This window comes from Notamacropus eugenii, chromosome 5 (genome assembly GCF_028372415.1).
Source record: "Notamacropus eugenii isolate mMacEug1 chromosome 5, mMacEug1.pri_v2, whole genome shotgun sequence".
In the NCBI taxonomy this organism is placed as follows: domain Eukaryota; kingdom Metazoa; phylum Chordata; class Mammalia; order Diprotodontia; family Macropodidae; genus Notamacropus; species Notamacropus eugenii.
In genome coordinates this window covers 117,593,989-117,617,416 of record NC_092876.1, presented here as the reverse complement: position 1 = coordinate 117,617,416, position 23,428 = coordinate 117,593,989, and the positions used below count along the sequence as shown (strand labels likewise).

The following is a 23,428-nucleotide window of genomic DNA, read 5'->3' as shown; positions in this document are numbered from 1 at the left end:
TTATTAAGGATTTCAAGTAATTTGGGTATGTCATCATTTGCCTTGGAATAACAATTTCACTCCATAAAAAACCTCCATGATGTCTTTCTTTCTTGTTCTGTGTAGTGTGAACAATGGAACTGTCTGATTCACAGTGTGCAAGGTGGATCCTAGTTTAAAAGATAGAAATATGGATAGCAAAAAGAGAGAAATTGTATGCTACTGATGTCTAGTGATAAATCTATCAAGCTACGTCCCATATTCTGAATTGGCTGGGTTTCATTTCAGAGCTGGAAGGGACCTCAGAGATCACCTGGTCCAGCCCTCTCATTTCACAGATGAGGAAGCTGAGGCCAAATTATGTGACCACGGTCACACAGGAAGGAGCGTGCCAAGATTCCAACCAGGGTCCTCTGATGCCAAATCCAATGTCCCTGCCCGCATCCCCATGGCACAACTCTGTATTGCCAAGGTTCAATGGTAATGCTATTAAAATGTAGATTGATTGGGAATAGTTTTAGACATAAAGAGAAACACCCACATGATTAAAAATGTTAACTATTTCCTGCTTGAATTTATAACCTTTCTGTTTTAGAGAGTTTGGACAAAACAAACAACAATAATGAGCCCATAACAATTTGGAAATCACTTATGTAGAAACCTCACGTGATGAGAACAAAGCCAAGAGCAAGGCAGCAAGTTAAAATGTTCTTTGGATGACTGAAGGAAGTCTCACAAAGGTCTCACAATGGAGTGAAGATGATTTCAGCTTGATATAAGGAAAAAAACCCCACAACAATAACAATTAGAGCTTCCCCAAAGCACAATAGGATGCCCTGTATGGTAATAAGTCCACCATCACCGGGAGTATTCAAGTATAGGCTGAATGATTTGTTAAAGGTGCTGTATATGGGATTTGTGGCTCCCATGGTTATTGCATTAGATTCAATTTTGATTCAGTTCAATTAACAAACACTAGTTATGACTACTTTGAGGATACCAGGGCAACTGAGAAGTGAGGATGGAAAGCAGCAGTTGTAAAAACTGGCCCTGAGAACTATACCTGTCTTTCTCTCATTCTGAGGTTGCCTTTAGGCAACAGATAAAAATGAGATAGAAGAACTTTATGCTGTTGTTTATAACAGACTGGCCCTCCACACTTTTATTTTTTATAGCTATTTGTTGAGATGAACATAGTAAGGCAGATAAGACTTCTACCAACTGGGCGGTGGGGAGGTGGTGGGTGAGGATCTCTTATGCCTGGGTGGCTTTCCTTGTGAATTTCCATGTTCCCCATGTCATGCCCCTAGAGATATCTTTATGGAGGCTAAAATGTGAGTTCTGGAATACAGAAAACATGGAAGATTTGGTAACGATGGAGTTGAATCACAGGGTTGGTGACCACAGCCTCTTTGACAATAGCTTCTGCTCTCACATTGACCTATATCATAGGCTGTGGTCCACAGGAAGAAGTTACAGAATCCTGAAATTAAGTCATTATTCTAAGCAAGATATAGTCTTTGATGTGCTCTGGGATCCTTTCTGTTTTTTAAGCTCATTGGTTCAAAGGGCAAATTAATAAGCATTGTAAATTATTAAGATTACTTCATCAGTGCTAAGTAGGATGGACTACATTAAAAAAAAGGGGGGAGGGGCTAGAATCAGAGGGGCCAGTTAGGTGACTATTAAAATAGTCTGTGTGAGAACCTGATGGTTAGTTAGTGAGTGTGGGAGTGAAAAAGGAAGAAAAAAGATGAAGGGAGTGTACTGAAGAGAGATGATATGATTTTGTGACTACTGAGATGTACAGAGGCTAAGGAAGCAGAAATAGGCCAACACTATCTCAAAACTGTGGAGCCTGGTGACTAGGGGGAGGATGGTAATATTATCAGAACAAACAGACACGTTAGAAAGACTGGTAAGTTTTGGAAGGACTCTGATAAATCAGTTTTGGACATGTTGAATTGAGGTGATGGTGGGTCAGGTATGTCAGGATATCTTCAGTCATTTGGATATACTGGAATGAAGTGCAGTGGAAAACTGCAGGTTTCAGATACAGATTTGGAAGTTTTACTGCTAATTTGGAGATGGTAGGTGAGGCCTTGGAATGGATGTAATTACCAAGAAATAGAGTATAAACTTTATCCCTTACAAATAACAGATAAGCTCCCTTGTTCCCTAGCACAGTGTTGGGTTAGGAATCGGGAACACGAGTTCAAATCTAGCCTTAGACAATTACTAGGTGGGTAACCCTGGGAAAGTAATTTCACTTTTGTCTGCCTCAGTTTCCTCAAATGTAAAATGAGGTTAATAATATCACATACCTTCAAGGGTTGTGAGGATCTATGAGCTATTATTAAAATGCTTTGCAAAATGCCTGAAACATAGTAGGCATTTAATAATACTCATTCCTTGCTTCATTCCCCTTTCTGTTACTGTTTAAACAAGTTCTTTGCTTCCTTTAAAGTTCAGCATAAGTTTCAACTCCTTTTTGTTCATTCATTTTTCAGTTGTGTCTGACTCTTCATGACCACATTTGGGATTTTCCTGGCAGAGATACAGGAATGGTTTGCCATTTCCTTCTCCAGCTCATTTTACAGATGAGGAAACTGAGGCAAACAGGGTGAAGTGACTTGCCCAGGGTCACACAAATAGTAAGTGTGTGAGGCCAGATTTGTACTTACAAAGATGAGTCTTCTTGATCCCAAGTCTATTGCTCTATTCACTGTGCCACCTAGTTGTCCTGTTTTCACCTCCTACAGGAAGCCTAATTTGAACTCCCTCAGCTTTATTTACTTATTACTTATTTACTAGTACTTTACTCCCCCAGGAAATCACTTTGTGTCTGTGACCAGATTAGACAGTGGGCTAGCGTCAAATCCCCTGCTACTGGAAATGCATTGAAAGCTGGTCTGATGAAGAGGAAGAAACAATGGACTCTGTTAGAAGATCTGGCTTCTAGGTCTAGTTCTGCTACATCTTAGGAGATGACTCCTTTAACGTCTCTGTTAATCAGTCTCCTGATCTGTAAAATGGGAACAGTAGTAGTCATATCTTATGCCCCCTTTATAGGGGTAATGGTGAGGGAAATGCTTTGTAAACTCTAATGTGCCATACACTTTTAAGCTACGGCACATGGATCAATTTCTTTTAGTTCACAGATCAATGACAATTTCTTTGTTCCCTGTAAGGAACCAAAACCTATACCAAGAAATGATGCAAAATCTACCTCCACTTTCCTGTAATTGATTTGACATTAAGAGGCAGTCTTGGTTTGCTTAGGAATTAAAGGCTGGCAGAAGTTAACTCAATGGAATGGGTTGTCTCCTGAGATAGTAAGTTCCCCATTACTAGAGATAACAAAGTAGAGGCTGGATGATCTTGAGAGGCTGTAGGGAAAAGGCAATTTCTGCCTACAAAAGAATTGGACAAGCTGGTCTGGTCCAATCCAGATCTGAGATTCTGTCACGATTGATCTGACTGGGTATATTAAGAATTTATATTATTTAGTTTCAGATGGGCCTTCACTATAGCAAGGTAATCTTTTTTCTCCTGCCTGATTTCTTATCCCATTTAACATGGCAGCTATTTCAAACCTTCCAAAGCCTTCTCTCCTCAAGTCTCCCATATCATCCTCCCTTCTCAGTTGAGGATTTTAATTTTAATTTTACTGAGACAAATGAGGCTATATGTCTTAAGCTTCTTCTCCCTTTTATTCATTTCATGAACCACTGACATCATCTTTCACTATCTCCTCATCTCATCTGGTCTGAGACCTTGTAGCAGGTATTGCCCTTGTCAAGACCAGCCCCTCTAAGTGTGTCCTTGATCACATCATATCTTCTCTTTTCTAGTAGATTGCTTCCTTGATGATCTCTGCTTCTGTCCATGTCTCTAAGTCTGTTTTTGTCTCTTTAATTTTCAGTCTCTTCTCATTTACTGGTTCCTTCTCTGCTTTCTCCATGCGTGTTCAGGTATGACCCATTTATGCAAATCTATCATTAGACTTTGCCATCACCACATGCTATTACCCTAAAGCTCTCTTCCCTTTATTAGCAAAACATCTAGAAAAAAAAGCTTTCTATATGCATTGCCTCCTCTTCTACTCATCAACATTTTTCAATCTGCTTTCTGAATTCATCAATTAAATAAGACTGCCTTCTCCAGTTACCAATGATTCTTAATTGTCAGACTGAACAGTCTTTTCTTAATCTTCATCTTTCTTAACAGCTTGGATGTCTGCTGACCACTCTCTTCTCCCAAAGATGTTCTGCTTTGGGTTTTTACAGCACTACTCTCACTTGGATCTCTTCCTACCTCTCTGACTACTCCTTCTCAGACCTGATGCTCAGTCATTCTCCATTTCACACCCCTTATCTCTGAGCATATGCCCAAGGTTACATTTCTTTTCTTCTCTCTCTCTTGGTAATCTTATCAACTATGATGAGCTTAATTATCATCTCTGTGTAGATGAGTCACAGATCTTTACATCTTACTCTAGCTTCTTTCTGGATCTGAGTCACAATGCACATACTAGATATTTCAAACTGAATGTCCTGAAGACTACACTAACATGCCATGTCTAAAATAAAACTCATTCTTTTCCCCCATCAAACTTCTTTATTTCTTTTGAGGGCATCACGATTCTTCCAGTTTCCCAAATTTATGACATTGGCATTATACTCCACTCTTAGCCTTCCTTCCCCCACCCCAATAATATGCCAAATCTGGTCACTTTTACCTCTTACCACTTACCACTTTTTCCTGCATCTTATATCTGACCTTTTCTTTCTACTTATGTCACTACTTTTAATTCAGGCAGCCATCATATCTTGCCTAGATTATTGCAACAATCCTCTAGTTTGTCTCCCTGCCTCAAACTTCTCCCACAGCCTATCTATCCCCCACATAGCTGCCAAATTGATTTATCTTCAGTGCATTTCTGTACAGATACTTCCCTACTCAATCAACAACCAATTTCAATGGTTTCTTATTTTCTCTGAGATTAAAATAACAAACAAAAAATCATATTTTTTCTTTACTTTTAACATCACAACTTGACTTCATTCCAAACTTCTCTTCCTCATTATATATTGTTTCCCTTTTTGTACTTCATTGTCTAGCCAAACTGGCCTTTCTATTTTCACTCACAATAATTCATCTCCTTTCTCTCTGCCATGTTGATGCCTATAGTGTCCTTTCTATCCAACTCCACCTGATAAAAGCCCTCTATTTTTTCAAGACAACTCAAGCACTACCATCTATATGAAGGCTTTCATCTCCTCAACTGCCACTGTCATCCTCCCTAGTTAATTTGTATTTATGCTGTCCATATTTACCCTGAGTATAATTATCATGCCTCCCCTAAAAGAATATAAGCTTCTTGGGGGGGAGAGGATTCTTTCATTCTTTCTATTTGTATTCCCTGCAACTATCACCATGCTTTGCCCATAGAAGGTACATAAAAGATGCTTGATGATTGACACAAAGTGTGACTACAAAGTAATGAGATGCATATATTTTGATTAATATTCCCAAATATGAATATTCACATGTATCTTATTGACATCTCTTGCAAGTCTGGGAGGAAGGAAAGAGTTTTAAACTTCTATGGTGGTGGAACAAAAAGTCCTGACCTGTTGTGAAACATCAACGTAGTCAAGACCACGGTCTGACGTAGACTCTCAGATGGACATGGGCATGGACAAATTGAGCTCAAAGCAGTTCTCTCCAAAATCTATGCACTTATTCCAGAATTAGTATCACTACATATTTTTTTATTGCTCTTCTCAGAGATTGGCTTGATTAGACAAAAAAAGTACTAGTTTATAATCATACTATGTTTTAACAAATATTTATTAAGTACCTATTCTTCTGCCAATACAGAAGAGAATTGGAATGCAACCGAGATTCAACCACTAGACACAAAAAGTGAGAAGGTGGGAAGAATAAAAGGCAACGACATCAAAGAGGTTGACATGAAAAGCTTGATGAATGGTACTATATATATACATATATATAACTAGCTCAGTTTTATGCTCAATATTGCCTGCTTTCATGATTTTGACTAATTGTTGGGTTCCATCCCAAGATCGAATCAACACTTAAAGGGTTTCTGTTTCTATCATTGGGCTGATCCCAAATACTACAATTCCTATCCTCAGAAGAGTTTCCAAACTGGAGATCTAAACAATATTCTTGGAATAAGTGGATAATTGTACATGACAACTAATAAGAATGGGTCAATATCCACTTGGATGTTCTGGGTCCAATATGGTGGTTTAAAAAAAGTGTTCAGAAAACAGCAAAAAAAAAAAAAAAAAAAAGACCTTTGCAATTTTTCTTTTCCTTCAGTTTTTCAGTCATGGAGTGGCTACCCCAATTCTTTAGGGTAGTTTTGGCAGAAGAACAGAGACTGCTCCTGATCCACATGTTGGCAGCCGTATATTTGACTTTACACAATCAGCAGAAGATTGTTTTCCCCAGATTCTCCAGGTTCAAGAAAGATCACAAGCCATATGCTGTAGGTAGCTAGGCCACATATTCCTCACTTAGACTTGGAAAGCCAGATGGTCATGTCTGACCCAAGCAGCCAAGCATCTCTTTGGGCACAGTGTTCTATAGTGGCATGCCAGGACAGACATCCCAGTTGCCTAGATTAAGTTAATCTTAGAAGTTACAGACAAGTTGCTGACCTATCCCAACGGAGAGTGTTCCCATGGCAGAAATTCTCCATGATGGTGAAATAAAAGGTGTAGATTTTAAAAAAGAAAGAAAGAAAAGGTTATGTGTTATATATGAATATTACCTGACATTTCTTGTATATGTGCATCTTTTTTTTTTTTTAATTTTGGTCAAACTTGATTTGAATGATACAGGGAATTCTCAGTGAAGAAAATTCTATGTTTGCAGATTTGCATCTTCTATGTATTTTGCATTTTAGAGAGATGTCCAAGAGTACTGAGAAGAAGTGACTATTCCAGGGTCACACAATATATCTCAGAGAGAGGACCTTAGCTCAGGTCTTCCTGACTCAGAGGCTCCCTCTTTGTCCATAATGCCACACCACCTTACAGCTTAAAAAGCATTTTTTTTATATTCTGGACTCTGCCCTATATCTAGGCCTTGATTTTCTCATCTACCAAATAAGGGAAATGAATTGGACTATCTCCCATAAGAAGTGAATCTCTTACACATGACCACCCTATTCAGCAGATGGAGTACAAACTATTATCCCTGTTTGACAAATGACTTGCCAAAAGAAACACAGGTCATGCATAGAAGAGCTGGGACCCAATTCCAGATGTCTACTTTCAAGCTTATTGCTTTTATTTTTTTCTTATAATGTTTCTTTTTAATTGTTTCATTTTATATATATATATATATATATATATATATGTGTGTGTGTGTGTGTGTGTGTGTGTGTATGTATACATTGTTTCAAATATATATACACATTCATATACATATACATAAATGGTGACTTATATTTCCCAATGTCTTTTGTTTCTATATCACATATTTCCCAATACATTTCTTTCTCCTCTCCTCCTCCTCCCATAGGCAGCTAGATGGCTCAGTGTAGGCCCTGGATTCAGGGAAGACATGAGTTCAAACCTAGCCTTAGAAACTTACTAGGTATGTGACCCTAGGCAAACTATCTAACTTCTACTTGCTTCAGGTCCCTGAACTATAATATGGGAATCAGATCCTATCTCTCAGGATTATTGTGAGGATCAAATGAGATAAGAAATATAAGAGGTATTTAATAAATATTTATTCCCTTTCCATTGCTTAAAAAAAGAATATAAAATAGAGACCCCCCTCAAAAAAAAACTTCAAAAAACTATCTAATACATTGAAAAAGTCTGACATTACATAGAGTATTCCTTATTCATATTCCCCAACCTCCACAAAGCGTTTGAGATGCATATGAGTCTTTAGCCAGTGGCAGTGGCTCATCTTTATATAGTACTTAATAATACACAAATAACTTTACTGACAACAATCCCATGAAGTACATATAGGGTACTGGATTTAGACCTAAGCATCCTTTCCTTGTTTGACCTTCTGATACTCCAGAATGACAGGAGATGATATTTTTGCTCAAGCCAATACCTGGTTGGACTAGTGCTCCTTCTAGTGAATTTTCCATGATACCCTCATCCTATGATCTCATGTCTGATGGCAGTGAGAGACACCAGCATGTGAAATAGCAGAGAAAGGGCCCCTAATGTGAGTCAGGAGACTTCTGTTCTCATCTTGGCTCTCCCATTGACTCACTGAGAGCTCCTCACCAACTCAATTTCCTTCCCCTCCTAAGGTTTCACTTCCCTACTCTATGAAAGGGGAGAACTGCAGTTGGATACCCTCCAACATTCCTTCCAGTTCTAGGATTCTATGAGTACTGCAAGGGGAGAGAGATGTGTAGAAACTCACAAAATGACATGATTCCCTGGGAATACAAATTTGCACAGTCTAATTTATGCTGAGCTTGTGTGGACCAGGAGTCCTTAACCTTCAAACCAAGATGTTTTCATAATGCATAAGCTCCTCTTCCCCCAAGGATTCCATAACATGGAAGCTGACAAATTGCATCAAGTTTATTTCAGGCATAAGAGGACATTGACTAAAAAATAAGAGGAGGAGAGAAGAGAAAAACCATTTATATAGGACCTACTATGTGCAGGTATTATGCTAAGTGCTTTACAAATCCTACGTCATTTGATCCCCACAAAAACCCTGTGAGGCTGGTTCTGTTATCTATATTTTACAGTTGAGGAAACTGAGGTAAAGAGAAGTTAAATGACTTGCTCAATGCCACACTGTCTGAGATCAAATTTGAACTCAGGTCTCCCTGACTCTGGGTTCTAGCCTTTGTACAACTTGTACAACTTTGTACAGCTGCCTCAACAAATTGGAGAGATAGAAAGCTGATCTCCAAGCAGAGAGACTTGAGTTCAAGAGTGACCTCTAATACAAAAAGGATGTGTGAGTTTCAGCAAGTCATTTAACTCTTCAGTACTCTGGGAAACTCTTTAAGACTCTAAATTAGAAAGGAAATTCCAGTATGCATTGTGTGGTTCCTCATTAGTGTCTATGTAGATTCTGGGAAAGTCACTTAACTCTGTTTACCTCAGTTTCCTCATCTGTAAAATGAGCTGTAGAAGAAAATGGCGAACTGTGCCAGAATCTTTGCCAAGAAAACCCCAAATGGGGGTCACAAAGAGTCACATGACTAAAAAAAACCCACAACTGAACAAAAAAAAGAAACACTGAAATAAAGGTCCAATCCCTATCCCAAAAAAAAAAAAATCCTTACTAGTAAACTTCTCTCAAATGTTGAAACAAATCTCATTCTTATTATTCACAAACTTGCAACTTGAAATAGTAATTTTGCAATGGGTAGGGGAAAATATAACTTTTTATCTCTTCAGATTGTTAATACTGTTTTTTTAATCAGTTTTGTTTCAAGGGCAGAGACAGACGACAAAGAACATATCTCATCCAAAGAGAATTTTTATTTTGTAAGATTCAGAATTCACTGACCCAGCAGATATAACTAGACTGATGAAAATGTGAGGATGCTGAGGCAATACAAATTTGAAATAAATGTTGTCACTACTATAGAGCTGGGATCATAGATCCAGAACTGGGAGGGTCCAGTCTACAGATGGAGAAACTGAGATCCAAGAAGAGTTAATGATTTGCCCAAGGTTGACCATGTTATAGGCAACAGAATTAGGGTCAACACCCGGGTCCAGTGCTCCCAGTGCAATGCTGTTCCATTACACCAAGTCTCCTGTCTCTTGACATGAAATTAAGTTTTTTCATAAAATCACAGAACCCTAGTGCTAAAAGTAATCTCTGAATTGGTTATCTAGGGGTCAGCTAGGGCAGCCAGAGTACTGGCCCTAAAGTCAGGAAGGCCTGAGTTCAAATCCAACTCTAGAGATTTACTATCTGTGTAACCTTGTGTAAGTCACTTAGCCACTGTTTATTAAAAATAACAATACTTTTTATAATTAACTAATACTTATATAATGCTTATGAGGTACCAGGAAGTCTGCTAAGTACTTTACAAATATCATCTCATTTTTATCCTCATAACAACCCTTGGAGTTAGGTGATATTATTACTCCCATCTGACTGAGGCAGAAGTTAAGAAGAGGTTATATGATTTCCCCAGGGGTACCTAGTTAATAAGTCCTTGTATCAGGATCTGAACTCAGATCTTCCCAAGACCATTTACAAGGTTCCACTATGCCAACTAGTGTCCCCAAAAGCACTACTTTATTTTATTATTTGGAGGTACTTCCTTATGTTAATTCAGATTTGGCTTCTCTATAACTTGTTGGAATTTTTTTATTTCTCTTGGGTCAAGCACAAAATGTATGATTTTTACCTGTGTGAAGATAACATGTCCTTTCCCCCCAATGATCTTTGTTCAGAATAAACTTCCTAATTTTCTTTCATAAACTCTCACATGAAATGACTTTGAGTCCCTTAAGTATCCTGGGTCATTTTCCTCTGAACACATTCTAGCTTGTCAAAGTATCATCTAAAATAGTGTACAGAACTGGACATGAAATTTCTAATATGTTTTGAACAGAACCTAGTGTAATGGGATAACTCCTTTTACTTTGGACACTATTTCCCTCAAGGCACTTTAAGGCTGAATGAGAAGTTTTTGGGAGTACCCTATCAAAATATTTACACATATCGAACTTATGGTCAACCAAAACCCTAGGGTTTCCCCTCCCCCCTCCCAAAAAAAATAACTGATGTGCAGCCATGTTTTCTCCAGACTCTACTTGGTACACTGATTTTTTTTAACCTAAGTGAAGGACTCAAGATCTATGGCAGTCTCAAAAGACTGAGGTCAAGGGAGAGACCAAAGTCCATAAGATCATGATGCACAACAGAACTAGGATTTTCTCAAATTTTAGAATACTAAAACAATTGGAAAACACCAGAAGCTTGAAAGAGGTACATTTGGGATCAGTTATAATTCTATTATATGCACACACACATATATATATTATCAGAAAAGTAAAAATAGAATTAATTATGCATACAGATGGTAAAGATCAAGAGGATAGCTTAAAGGAAGGAAATCTGGGACAATGACAAGAGAGTTGATACTAATTGGAGCATCTGAATTTGAAGGCCAGCACTTCTGTTTCCTCTCTATGTGATCCTAAACAAGTCACTTATCTCCTTTGGACCTCTGTTTCACCATCTGTAAAATACCTGTACTTACTGTGCTTAGCAAAGCAATTGGTACATAGTAACCATTTAAGAAATGCTTGCTAACTTGTTGACAAGAGTTCAACTAGAAGATCTCTAAGATTTCTTCAAGTTATATCTACAGTATTATCCTATGAAGACAAAAAAAATCACAGTTGACCTCTTTAAGATTTGTATAGCTCATACACATTACCTCACTCGAACCCCTTAACAAGCCTCTAAGTTAGATCAGCCAAAAGTTAGTCAAGAAACATTTAATCTACCACTTACTATGTGCCAGGCACTGTGCTAAGTGTTAGGGATACAAAGAAAGGCAAAAGATAGTCCCTGCACCCAAGGACTTCAAATTCTAATGAGCAAATAAAAATATAAAAAATTAGGTACATCATTGTATGTATGCATCAATGCAGGTATTCTACGTATATTTCTCATCATTGTACAGAACAAGACACTGCTTCTCAACAAGGTTAAATGCAAATGAAAAATAGCTACACAGCTATTAAGTATTAAAGAGGAGATCTAGGTCTTCCTAACTCTGTCTAGCACTCAAATGACTGTATCCAGAACAGTTTTCTGCAGGATCAAACTTTCTTCTCTTAAACTTAAACTCTCCATCATCAAACAAACAAAACACTTTTGGTAAACGCAGTCAGAAAGGTTGAAAGTTAAAAGGTAACTATTGAAATACAATGTTCAGTATCTAATCATCTATCATTCATCTATCTATATATCTGTCTGTCTATCTATCTCTTATTGTCTAAGTTAAAACCCTAATAAGAACCTCTGCCTTGAAGGAATATCTGTCTCCTCGCTTTCCTTCCTTTCTTCCTCCTCTCTCAGTCCTGACAAACACATCTACCAATGGGACCTTAAAAGGCATGAAGTCCAATTCATTTTATAGTATTTAGTAAATTCAGATCCAAACTGGGTAAGAAGAGAAAGCTAGGATCAAAGAATCCTCAAACATTATAGTTTTGGAGATGTAAAAGACCATGGAGATGATTTCTCCTGGCCTTAATGCTATCTCTTCCACATGACAATTCATCTCATCTCACCACACCTTTTCAATTCTTGTGCCTAATGTCTAGGGCACCAACAGAGAGAGGAGAATGGGTTTAGGGAGCCACAGGAATCTGTCCAGACTTTGCTATGTCATAGGAATTAAAGTACCCTTTAAGATAATCTAGAACAGAGATTCTTAATCTTCTGTTGAGCCACAGATCTTTGTAAGGTCCAGTGAAGACTGTGGACCTGTTCTTAGGATAAAGCTTTAAAATTCCTAAAACAAAATACATAAAATTACAAAAGAAAAAAATTGAAGTATACACACATACCCACACAAATATGTAAACCAATTCATGAAACCCAGCTTAAAAGTTCCTGATTCAGAGCAACACACTACGGAGGAGTCAGTTGAGGTCATGAGGTTGTGAATTAATTTCATGTAAACAATAAGAATAAAACATGATTATAATCCAGATTTTTGGGCTCTGAATCCAGTACATAGCTCTCCTTACTATTCTCCTATCTCCTCAATCAAAATCCAAATACTACATACCTTTCCATAGTAGTGTTCCTTATAAAGTACTGTTAGCACTGAAACCTCTTTATGTTTTATACCACCATAGCCAGGACTCCTGTAGAACAGAGATGTCAGGTAGAATTACATGTATGTGTTGTTATTCAAACAAGGAGAATTATGAGTTAATGGGCATGATATAGAATTCAACACTCTCACTCAGTCTAATAAAAATCAGAGAGAGTTAATACTTCTGGAGACAAAGTCCATAGGGTAAGGGAAAGGACATAATTCAGCTAAGAGATGTGGAGTAAAGCAAGCACGTCTGAAAACAAACCGAATATTATACTTCTTGTTTACATTTATCTAAATCAAATCTCTGGGGATGTTTTGATCAGTAGCTCTTGGAATCCTAAGGCTCTGAAAGTTATACTTAAAGGAAATTTAGAAAATAGTTATCCAAAAAAAGCTTTCAATTCTACATTTTATTTTGAGACAGTTAATTTTTCTGACATTTAAATCTACTGGCTAGGAGCGCAGAGCCCTCCCAGCCATGTCTGAAGGCCTTCTGGTCCCATAAACAGAAAACGTTCCAGAGAACAGTGGCCTAAATCCATTGATCCAACACCAGTCATTCTTTCTGCCACCACCTTGTTATACTACTCCTTTATTATAGGGAGTTAGAGCAATGTAATGGGTTAGTTTAAAGAAGACCATTCCAGAGAGCTTTGGGCCATTATGGTTTATTGCAACCTGCCAAACGCTATTCTGCTACCAAACTCTGTTTTATGGCCTTCCATCAGGAGCACGGGGCATGATAAGAATTTAAGAAAGCAGAAGAATTTACACAAGATGCATTTATTTGGAGAGCAGTCTATGCCAATCAGGTCCTGAGATACAGTGGATCTTAAAAGTCCCAGAAATGGAGCTCTCTGTAACATAGTTCCCTCACAGGACAGGTTACCTATTCCCAGATGTGAGCAGGATACCAAAGCAGCTGCTGGAGGAGGAGGACAAGCCATGAGACTTTTGCTACTGAGGCAAGGAAAAAAATAAGCAGCTTTTGTAAAAGTCACTGAAATACATGAGGTGGTTGACAAATACTTGCATATAACACGAAGCCAGAGTAAAAGGCCTACCCGCCAGGCTCTGGGACCCTGACCAAAAGTACCATGTGAACCATGTGGCAGAGCTGAGACCAGAGAGAGATTTTTTTTAAACAAATAATGTTTATAGCTACAACCCAAAGGTTTGTTTCCCCCTGCATACATTGTGGAGGCTCAAATGAACTCCCAACAGGGTTATCAACCTTAGCAAATAGGAAAAGTCCTATTTTTAAAATCATTACTTGTCTGTCTGTTTCTGCTGGTTCATCTCTCTCCCTTTCATCATAAATTCCTTCATTTTGGATCCATCATCGTTCAATACTATTTTGATGGCACTCTCCTGAGCCACAAAACCAATGATCCTCTACTGGTTAATTCTATCAATTTAGAAGTTTTGGGGCCTTCCTCAGAGAATTACAATCTTGAAGCCACAGAGTGTATCTATTTTCAAATTATCCCTCCTATGTAACCCACTCATCTTGCTTCGAACAAAAAACTGACAGCATTACAGAAAGCATTGCTGACTTGTACAGAGATCTTCATTTGTCATGTGCTTTGTAGCTGAGCACAAAGGTGAGCATCATACGGTGGATGGAGGGCCAACCTTGAAGTTAGGAAGACTAGAGGAAAAAATTGACCTCTGACATATAATTCATGACATGGCAACACTAATTTTAAGTTACAGATAAGTTGTCCTTTACATTAAAGTTTTTACACAAGGAGCAGTTTCCCACACTGAATAAATAACATATTGGCACTGATCTGAGAAGTGGAGCTGACTGCTGTGAACTAGGAAACCTTCAGTGCTATAAAAAGACAATAATTTAATATGTAGTCCTTATATGTAAAGAAAGTCAAGAACTGGAAGAAGATGAAGGAGAAGAAAAAAGAAAAAGAAAGCAGAGGAGGAGTATGAGAAAGTTAACATTTTTGTGGCATGGATATCTTTGGCAATCTGGAAAAATATATGAACTCCTTCCCAAAATAATGTTATAAAATACATAGTTATATGTATATAGCTATATATATATATATAATTATAAAAATGTATACAAAATATATAAAAAGGAAACAAAGGTAACTATATTAAAATACAGTTTTCAGTATATAATTATGTATGTATGTATATATGTGTCTATGTATCTATCTATCTAATTTAAAACCCTGATAAGAACCTCTGCCTTGAAAGAGTATCCCTCCCCTCATTCCCCCTCTCTCTCAAACGCACGCCATCAGTGGGAACTTAATAGCCATCCAGTTCAATTCATTTTATAGGAAATTAAGCGGTACAATGTATAGGGAACGAGATTGGGAGTCAGGAAGACCTAAGCTTGAATGCTGCCTCAGATATCTGACCATCTCTCTACCTATCTAGACCCTTAGCAAGTCACTTAACCTTTGTATGCCTAAGCTTCTTTACTTGTAAAGTGATAACACTACCAGTCTCCCAGAGGTGCTGTGAGGTTGCAATGACATAATATTTCTAAAATGCTGTGTAAACTGTGAAGTGCTATACAAACTGCTATTACCATAGATGAGGAAATTGAGGCACTGGGATGTTAATATATTTGCTGGTACGTGTCTTAGGCAGAATTTGAACCAAAGTTTCCTGACTCCAAATTCAACGTCCCATATATTATTCCATGGTGTCTGTCTCTCCTTTTCCCTCCATTTCTTCCTTCCTTTCTCCCTCCTCCCTTCTCTCTATTCCCTTCTCTTATCATTTTACCTAATCACTTTCTACTTTCTCTGTCTCCTTTCTCTCTCCTCTTCCTTCTTCCTCCCCATATAGATATTGTGTGGGTATGCATATTCTTATATATGTATATATATGAACATGTACATATGCACAAACATACATATATTATACGACATATGTTGTTGCTTGTCTTTCATTTTCGAAGAGGAACAGTGGCATTGTGGAGTGATATCTTGACTTGCACATGAAGTAGATTTAAGCGAGGCACAGTCATACAAAGTCATCAGCCTCACTCTTTCTTCCAGAGTCCTCAAAATCCAGTGGCAAGGCAAAAGTCAAGACTGCTGGTGATGGCCTGGCATATAGTGGATGACCTGACCATGCTCTAAGGCTTCCACAGCACCTCCTTCAATTGCTTTCATGGTCATTGGAATCAATTGTTCTCATCTGCCCATTCCATGCAGGGAAATCTTCACATGTTTGGGGTAAACTCTCCCCCTGTTCAACTAATTGATGAATTTGAGGCCTGTTGGGTACCCTCAAACTGGCTTAGCCTATCTCCTGAGATGGATTTACTAGTGTGTGACTGCTGTGCATGCTACAGTTTCTTGGAGCTGCAGGTAGTAGGTGAATCATGTGGACACTAAAGGTGGATGGGCAGCTCTTACAAGGGGTGAGTAGACTGTCACACTAGAGATGCTAGTCCTCCCTGAACACCTGAGTAGAGAGTAAATATTAACAATTAGGAAGACATTGGTCATTCAAAGTCTGCTTTTCACTGTTGTTAGCTGTGTGACCACAGGGAAGTCACCGAACCTCTCAGAGTACTAGCCAACACTCCAAAGACAATAAATTATAACAAAGACACCCATTTACTCATTTGAGTTTCAATGTTGAATTCACATTCTAATGAAATTGGGGTTCGGGATGATAACTTTACACATGTTATACACACACACACACACACACACACACACACACACACACACACACACACACATATATATATATATATATATATATATATACTCATAAAATTATACCCATTTCTGTACCTATCTTCATGTTAAAAGACTAAGTCATACCACTCAGTTGATTGTGTGTATACAACCTTGGGAGAAATGAGCTTGATGTTTCCTGCTTATCTTAAAAAAAAATACTCAAATGTTCAGATCTCAGAGTCTTTACTTTGTCTCCAGTAATATTGGTCAGTGAGGTGGCACAGTGAATAGAATGTTTGGCTTGGAGTCGAGAGGACTCATCTTCCTCAGTTCTAATCTGGCCTCAAACATTTACTAGCTGGGTGACCCTGGGCAAATCATGTAACCCTTTTGGCCTCAGTTCCTCATCTGTAAAATAAGCTGGAGAAGGAAAAGGCAAACCACTCTGGAATCTCCAGAAAGACAACTCCAAATGGGGTCATGAACAGTCATGAAAAACAGCTAAATAATAAAAATTTTTAACCCTCATTTTCCTTACTGTCATGAATGCTAAGAGGGTTCAAGGGAAAAACCAAACAATTTAATCCAGAAGAGATCCTGTGACAGAATGATTGCTCACATTCTAAATAAAAAATCCTAGATGTTCCTGTAGCTGGGATTGAAGAATTTGGAAGGCTGAATATGATAACTTTTTGATAACTTAAATAGAATAATGGTTATAATTCACATTCTTATAGCACTAGAATAAAGTTTGCGAAGAACCTCAGATGCCTAATTTCTTTTGATGCTCAAAGCCATCCTGTAAGTTAGGGAGTATTAGGATGGAAAGGATCACAGATTGAGAGCTATGAGGAAGCTTAGAATTGATCTAATGAACCCTTACAGTTCATAGATGGAGAAAGTAAGGTCTAGAGAATGGAACTGGACCAGCACCACACAGGGAGTAAAACGGCAAGGCCAGGAGTCAAGCTGTCAGGAAACACTAAAAAAAAAAAAAAAGTTTTTTTTGCTTTGTTTATTTATTAAAAGAAAGCTGCTATAAAATATCTGGTAATCTACAGCCAAATGTGCAACTGAATTAACAAATATTACTTAGTATTGAGGAAGGTCTCTATATGTGTCATGACTGACCCATTATTTTCACTAGCCCATCTGACTCCTCTTCCTACAAGTTCTACCAGTATCTGTCACATACTTCTTAATATATTGATTCTGAATGAAGTAACTTACTGGAAGGCAAGTTTTCTCAAAGATCTTTACAAATTTAAGTTCAAGGTGCTATTTTATGCATGATGAAGGTTTATGTGTGTTTTTACTGATATGTAATTAGTGGCACAGTGGAACTTGTAGTCAGGAAGACTTGAAATAAAATCTTACCTCAAACACTAGCTGCGTGACATTGGGCAAGTCAATTATGCTTTATCTATTTTCCTCATCTATAAAATGGGAATAATAACACTACCTACCTCATCGAACTGTTATGAGAATCAAGATAATATTTGTAAAGTGTTTAGCATGGTACCTGATACATAGACAATAAATGCTCATTCCTTTATCAATCTGAGTCTTTGGCTTGAAAGTTACATGCCATTATTAGCAGCCATAAGTAGATATTATTAATGATTGATAATAGAATAATGTTCTGTGGCTCTCAGAAGTATGTGTCTTTTGGCATGATTCAATTTAATTTTATATGACAAATATTCAATCCATATCTAGTATGTCAAAATTGCTGCCTAAGCCAAGCTTTAATGTCTTAGCCAAAGGTACTTATTTTACTGGTGGAATGGTGAGCATTAGCAACAGGCTGGGAAGTGGAGGTAGTGGGGAGGAGCTTAGGGATATGCTTTGTGGTAAAATAATTCTCAGAAGGGTGATCCAATTTCATAACAATATTATGGTCAACAATAACAACTAATATTCAATAATAAAAGATCACTGGTTATATCAATATGGGGAATATCCGATGTGGGAACATATGCATATGGCAGTCTATATATGATCTAATAGATGAGTTATATTTTATCTGAGGTTGATATTATTGTTTAGTCATTTTCAATTGCATCCTATTTCATGACCTAATCTGGGATTTTATTGGCAAAGATACTGCAGTGGCTTGCCATTTCCCTCTCCAGCTCATGTTAGAGGTAAAGAAACTGAAGCAAATAGGGTTAAGTGACTTGCACAGGATTACACAGCTAGTAAGTGTCTGAGGCTAGACTAGAGCTCAGGAAGAGTTTTCCTGAATACTGGCCTTGCACTCTATCCACTACATCAGTTAGCTTCTCTCCGTTGCTAAACTTGAGATTCAGTTAACTGATCTGTCTGAGGATAGGTGGATAGCAATTCCAAGACAGAGGTCAGAATTCCGGTCTCTAGTGGGCATATTCATGCTTTTTCCACTTCCCCACACAAATACCAACTTCTAACTTAGCCTTTTCAAATCACTATTACTCTTGTATTATGGTTTTCCTCAGGCTGTGGCAGTCAGCTGTTGTGTTCCTTCTTTCACATCTGTGCTTACTTTACATAGGTCCCACTTCTCCCAATTTAGGATGTTGAAATTTTGTCAGAACTGATCACTGGCTTTTTTAAAGAATCCATCTGCAGAAGACAAAAATCCTCAATGGAAATTTCCCTTCAGAACCATTCAAGCTTAATAAAAATAAGAGGAAAGAAAGAAAAAAATGAAGAACACTGCATTGGAGATGTTTGAGGCCTTGCTCTCACTAATTGTGATTCTTGGTCAACCATTTGACCCTTCTTGCCTCAAATTTCCTCAATAAAAATGGAGGGAGTTGAAATAAATGCTATCCAATGTTATTTTCAGACTAAAATAAATATCTTTTTGTGATTTAAACATATCAATATTGTACTTTATTTTAGACCTCCTCAATCTCCTTGCTGACTTTAAATTTTAGGTCACTCAAATTGCATTAAATGGGCAAAGTGACCTGCCCTAGGGAGGTGAGAAGCCTGCTGCACTCTCTCCTAGTTTGCTTACATCTGGAGTGTTGTGTCCAATTCTACTTTACACAGGACTCTCATAAACTAGAGAGAATGTGGAAGAAGTCATCCACGAAGATAAAGGGATTTGAAATTATTTCATATAAAGATCATTTGAAGGAACCAAGAACATCTACCCTAAGGAAGAGAACACAGAGGAAATGTGTCTGATGGACTGTCACGCAGAGGAAATGTGTCTGATGGACTGTCACGCAGAAGAAAGATTAATCTTGTTCTCCGGTACAAAGAGGGAAGAACTAGTATTAACGAGAGGCAGCTGTACAGCAGCAGATTCAATAGCTCTTATTGCCCTCCCATAGCTTTGTGTGCTTATTATAATTTTACTTAGAAAATAACTATTAAATCATCTTTCTGCAAACTATGTTAATAGTAGTAATAGCAAAGATACTAATAATATCTTGAATTTAAATAGTGAGTTACAGTTTGTAAAATACATTCCTAAGAAAAACTTAGTGAAGTAGATAGTGTGAAGTTTGATCAACTCCATTTTAAAAGGAAAAAAAAAAACCAAACTAAAGGCTGAAGGAGGGGAGGGAATCTTACTGAAGCTACATCATCATAAAGCTAGGACTTCAAGTCCAGAGGTCTCTCTAATGTAACCACGCTGCCTAGAAATTCAACTCAATAATTCAACAAGTATTTATTGTGCACCTACTATGTGACAGCAACCATAAACATTAAGGATATAATGTTAACCAACAGCAGTAACAAAGAAATAATCTCCACATTTAAGGAACTCATATTCTTCGGTAGGGGAGAATATTGTAAGAATATTATGCCTGAAAATAGCTCAGTTCTCTATAAACTTGATGAAAGTTTCCGGAAAAAGTTTATTTCTCTCATTCCCGAGAATGATTTCTGTTGACTGAACAGTTCTTGCTACTTGGCCTGTCAGCCTCAGTATTTTGCATGCCATTTCATTAGCATATTAATTACTAGCCCTGTGGGAACCCAGGAAGTTATAACTCACAGTTGCATTATTTCAGAGGACAACTCATTTGGGTGCTTTGTAAGAAATGCAAGATTTAGGTTTTAATACAACGCCTGAATTTGTCTTACCCTCTCCAGTGTGATTTCTTCAAATTCGTATTCAATTTCTGTTCCATTGACCTGTGGAAGAAAGAAAAAGACAGACATTAAACACACATCAATTTTTAAAAAATATTCTGCTTTAAAAAGTAAAAAGATGTTGGGAAGAGTGTTTGTGTGTCTAGTGGAAAGGGGAGGTGGTGAATGTTATCATCTGGATTATTCACAAGCCAGATTTTCCTGGCTTCAAGGACTATGTGTATTCATCAAAATGAAGATGTAATATAAGCCATTTTAAAGAACACAGGAAGTTAAACTTTATTGGGAATTCTGGGGTCCTTAATTCCCTAAGTGTGAACATTTTTTCTCCCAAGTTAAATGAAATACTCATTTTAAAATGATAGAGAATAAGCTCTATCCTCTATCAAGAATAACTTTGCAGAGAGAATGAAAATCACATTAAATTTATCTGATGCAGTGATGAGACGTGGAATGGAACGAGCACCTGACAATGTTTGTAATAAAAAAATTGTACAAGACTATGCCATTTCTTCTAGTAAACCGCTACCCTCAAGCAATATGTCAGGGAAGGAGACAGAAAATCCTGCCTCCTTATTATTTGATCAGGGACAAGCAAGTCCATTACCATTATCACTGTGTCATATTTATTGGGAGGCCCTTGTATAAGATCTACATTTTTTCCTCTTTGACAATGAGGAAAGAAGGAAAGAGAAGGTACTTGAAATTCTCAGTGAGTAACCAGCTAAGCCATCCAACCAAGTTGTACATTGATCTCAGGCCTAATGGAGAGAAGTGCATTTTAAATACAGTCAGACAACATATAACATATGCCTTGGAATGGAACAGATGCACCAATGCATGAAGGGTAATTTTTCAACTATCTTTGAAGTATTCCCTTCCCATAGTTTTATCTGTCAGCAGTCAGAGTTCTGCTCAGTGCAAGAGAGTGTCTAGCAAAGAAAAAAATCCTCAAATTGGCTGTTTCTTTTGCTCTGAATGTGATGCAGCTTGGAAACAGATCATCAGTCATTTGGGATATCAACCAGCAGGGCTCGGAATTCCAACTACAAAATCATTATTTGCATACAGTGCTAACTGCTGGCCTGCTTTCTCCTAATTCAAAAAAATTCACACATCCTCTGGTTGATATTCATGGACATAATTGGGGTTTGGTCTACGCAATTATGTGGGAAAATATTGATAGAGTTTGAAGTTTAACTTAAGACTAATTTATTCAAGGCTTAGCTCAAAGGTTAGGTCCCTCATGAAAGCTTCCTGGAAGTTCCTTCCACACTTGTCTTGAACACCATCCCTTCCTTCCCATCATGCCCCTTCCCTAAGTAGTATAGACTTGTCAGTTCTTGGAATGCTTTATACTATCCTTTTGCATTTGCAGCATGTTAATGTGTTGTATTTATGTCTGTCCTTATCTTATCATGTTCTGGAAGCAACTTGAGTGCAGAGACTCTATCTTTTGTTCTTTTTCCGAGTAGAGTCCTAGCAGAGCACCTTGAAAATAGTAATAAGTGCTTAATAAGTGTTTATTGACCTGACTGAATGAATAAAATATAACAGTAATCAATCAATATTTAGTAAGAATCTGCTAACACTAGCTTCACACTAGGGATCTGGTAGACAAAGACAAAAGTGAAACAATCCTTGCCCTGGGGGAGCTTATAATCAAGTAAGAAGAGACCAAATATACATATAGAGATACATACAAAATACATAGGAAATTATTTATGGGGAAGGCAGCAGTAACAAAGGGGATCAGGTAAAGCTCCATAGAGAAGGGCACCTGGAAACAAGGCTTGAGGGAAGCTGTACTTTCTAAGATACAGAAGTGAGAATGTAGCATATTGCAAGCAAGGCCGACACATGGCATGGAGAAGAAAGAGCAAATATTCTGCGTGAAGGACAGTAAGAAGGCCAGTTTGGCTGGATTTTATGTAAAGGTAATTATGCATTATCTATCCATAATACATTATAATAAAGTTAGAATGGTAGACTGAGGCTAGGTTGTGAAGATCTTTAAAAGTCAAACAGTAGCTTATTATTTAATCCTAGAATTAATAGGGAGCCACAGCAGTATATTGAGTAGGGGAGTGACATGGTTAGAGCCATGCTTTAAGAAAATCACTTTGGCAATTGATTGAGACAGAGATTGAAGTATTTTGTCTATACCATTGCAGTAATAAGCAATGGAGACTGCTTTGTATTATATGCATTTCTGTATGCACCTTAGCTTCTGTGATAGACTATAAACCTTGTGAGGAAGAATTAAAGGTTTTGTCTTTTTCCACTGTTATATCCTTTATCTACCTCCCACCATAGAATAAATGTAGTTATCCTTTCCATATCATAGGGTTTAGGGGCATGGCTACCCCTGCAATATGGAAAATGTGTGTAAAATTTTTGGCCCTCGGTTCCAGAAAAGAAGTCTGAATATTTTTCTTTTTCTTTTATGAGATGTTGATATTATACAGCACTATATATATATATATATATATATATATATATATATATATATACACACATACACATATGTATTATATGGCAATACATATATTATGCATTTCTGATTCAAACGTGATCCCCTTTCCAATTCATTCTTCACACAGTTGCCAAAGCGATTTTCCTAAATACAAGCCTGACCATGTCTCTAACCTATTCAAAAATTTCATTGACTCTCTCCTGCCAGTCTATAAGGTAGTCAAACTCATCTTCTCCCTATTTTTCAAAGATCCACCTATCATCTCTGTTTTTATATATGGTGACCCTTAGAATTTACTAGGATTTACTATCTCCCTGCTTCCACCTCTTGAAATCCCTTCAAAGCTCATGAAGACTTTCCTTA

At 37.5% G+C, this 23,428-nt stretch overlaps 1 protein-coding gene across 14 annotated transcripts in view; it reads right to left on the bottom strand.

Moving 5' to 3' along the window:
- The window catches only part of DLG2 (discs large MAGUK scaffold protein 2), a 1,590,913-nt gene that overhangs the window by 886,133 nt on the left and 681,352 nt on the right, over positions 1 to 23,428 (bottom strand). For all 14 annotated transcript variants that reach the window (XM_072610680.1, XM_072610682.1, XM_072610692.1 and 11 more), the window contains one exon: positions 20,581 to 20,631. In XM_072610680.1, coding sequence (XP_072466781.1) covers positions 20,581 to 20,631 — 51 coding nt within the window. The remainder of the gene's footprint in view (positions 1 to 20,580; positions 20,632 to 23,428) is intronic.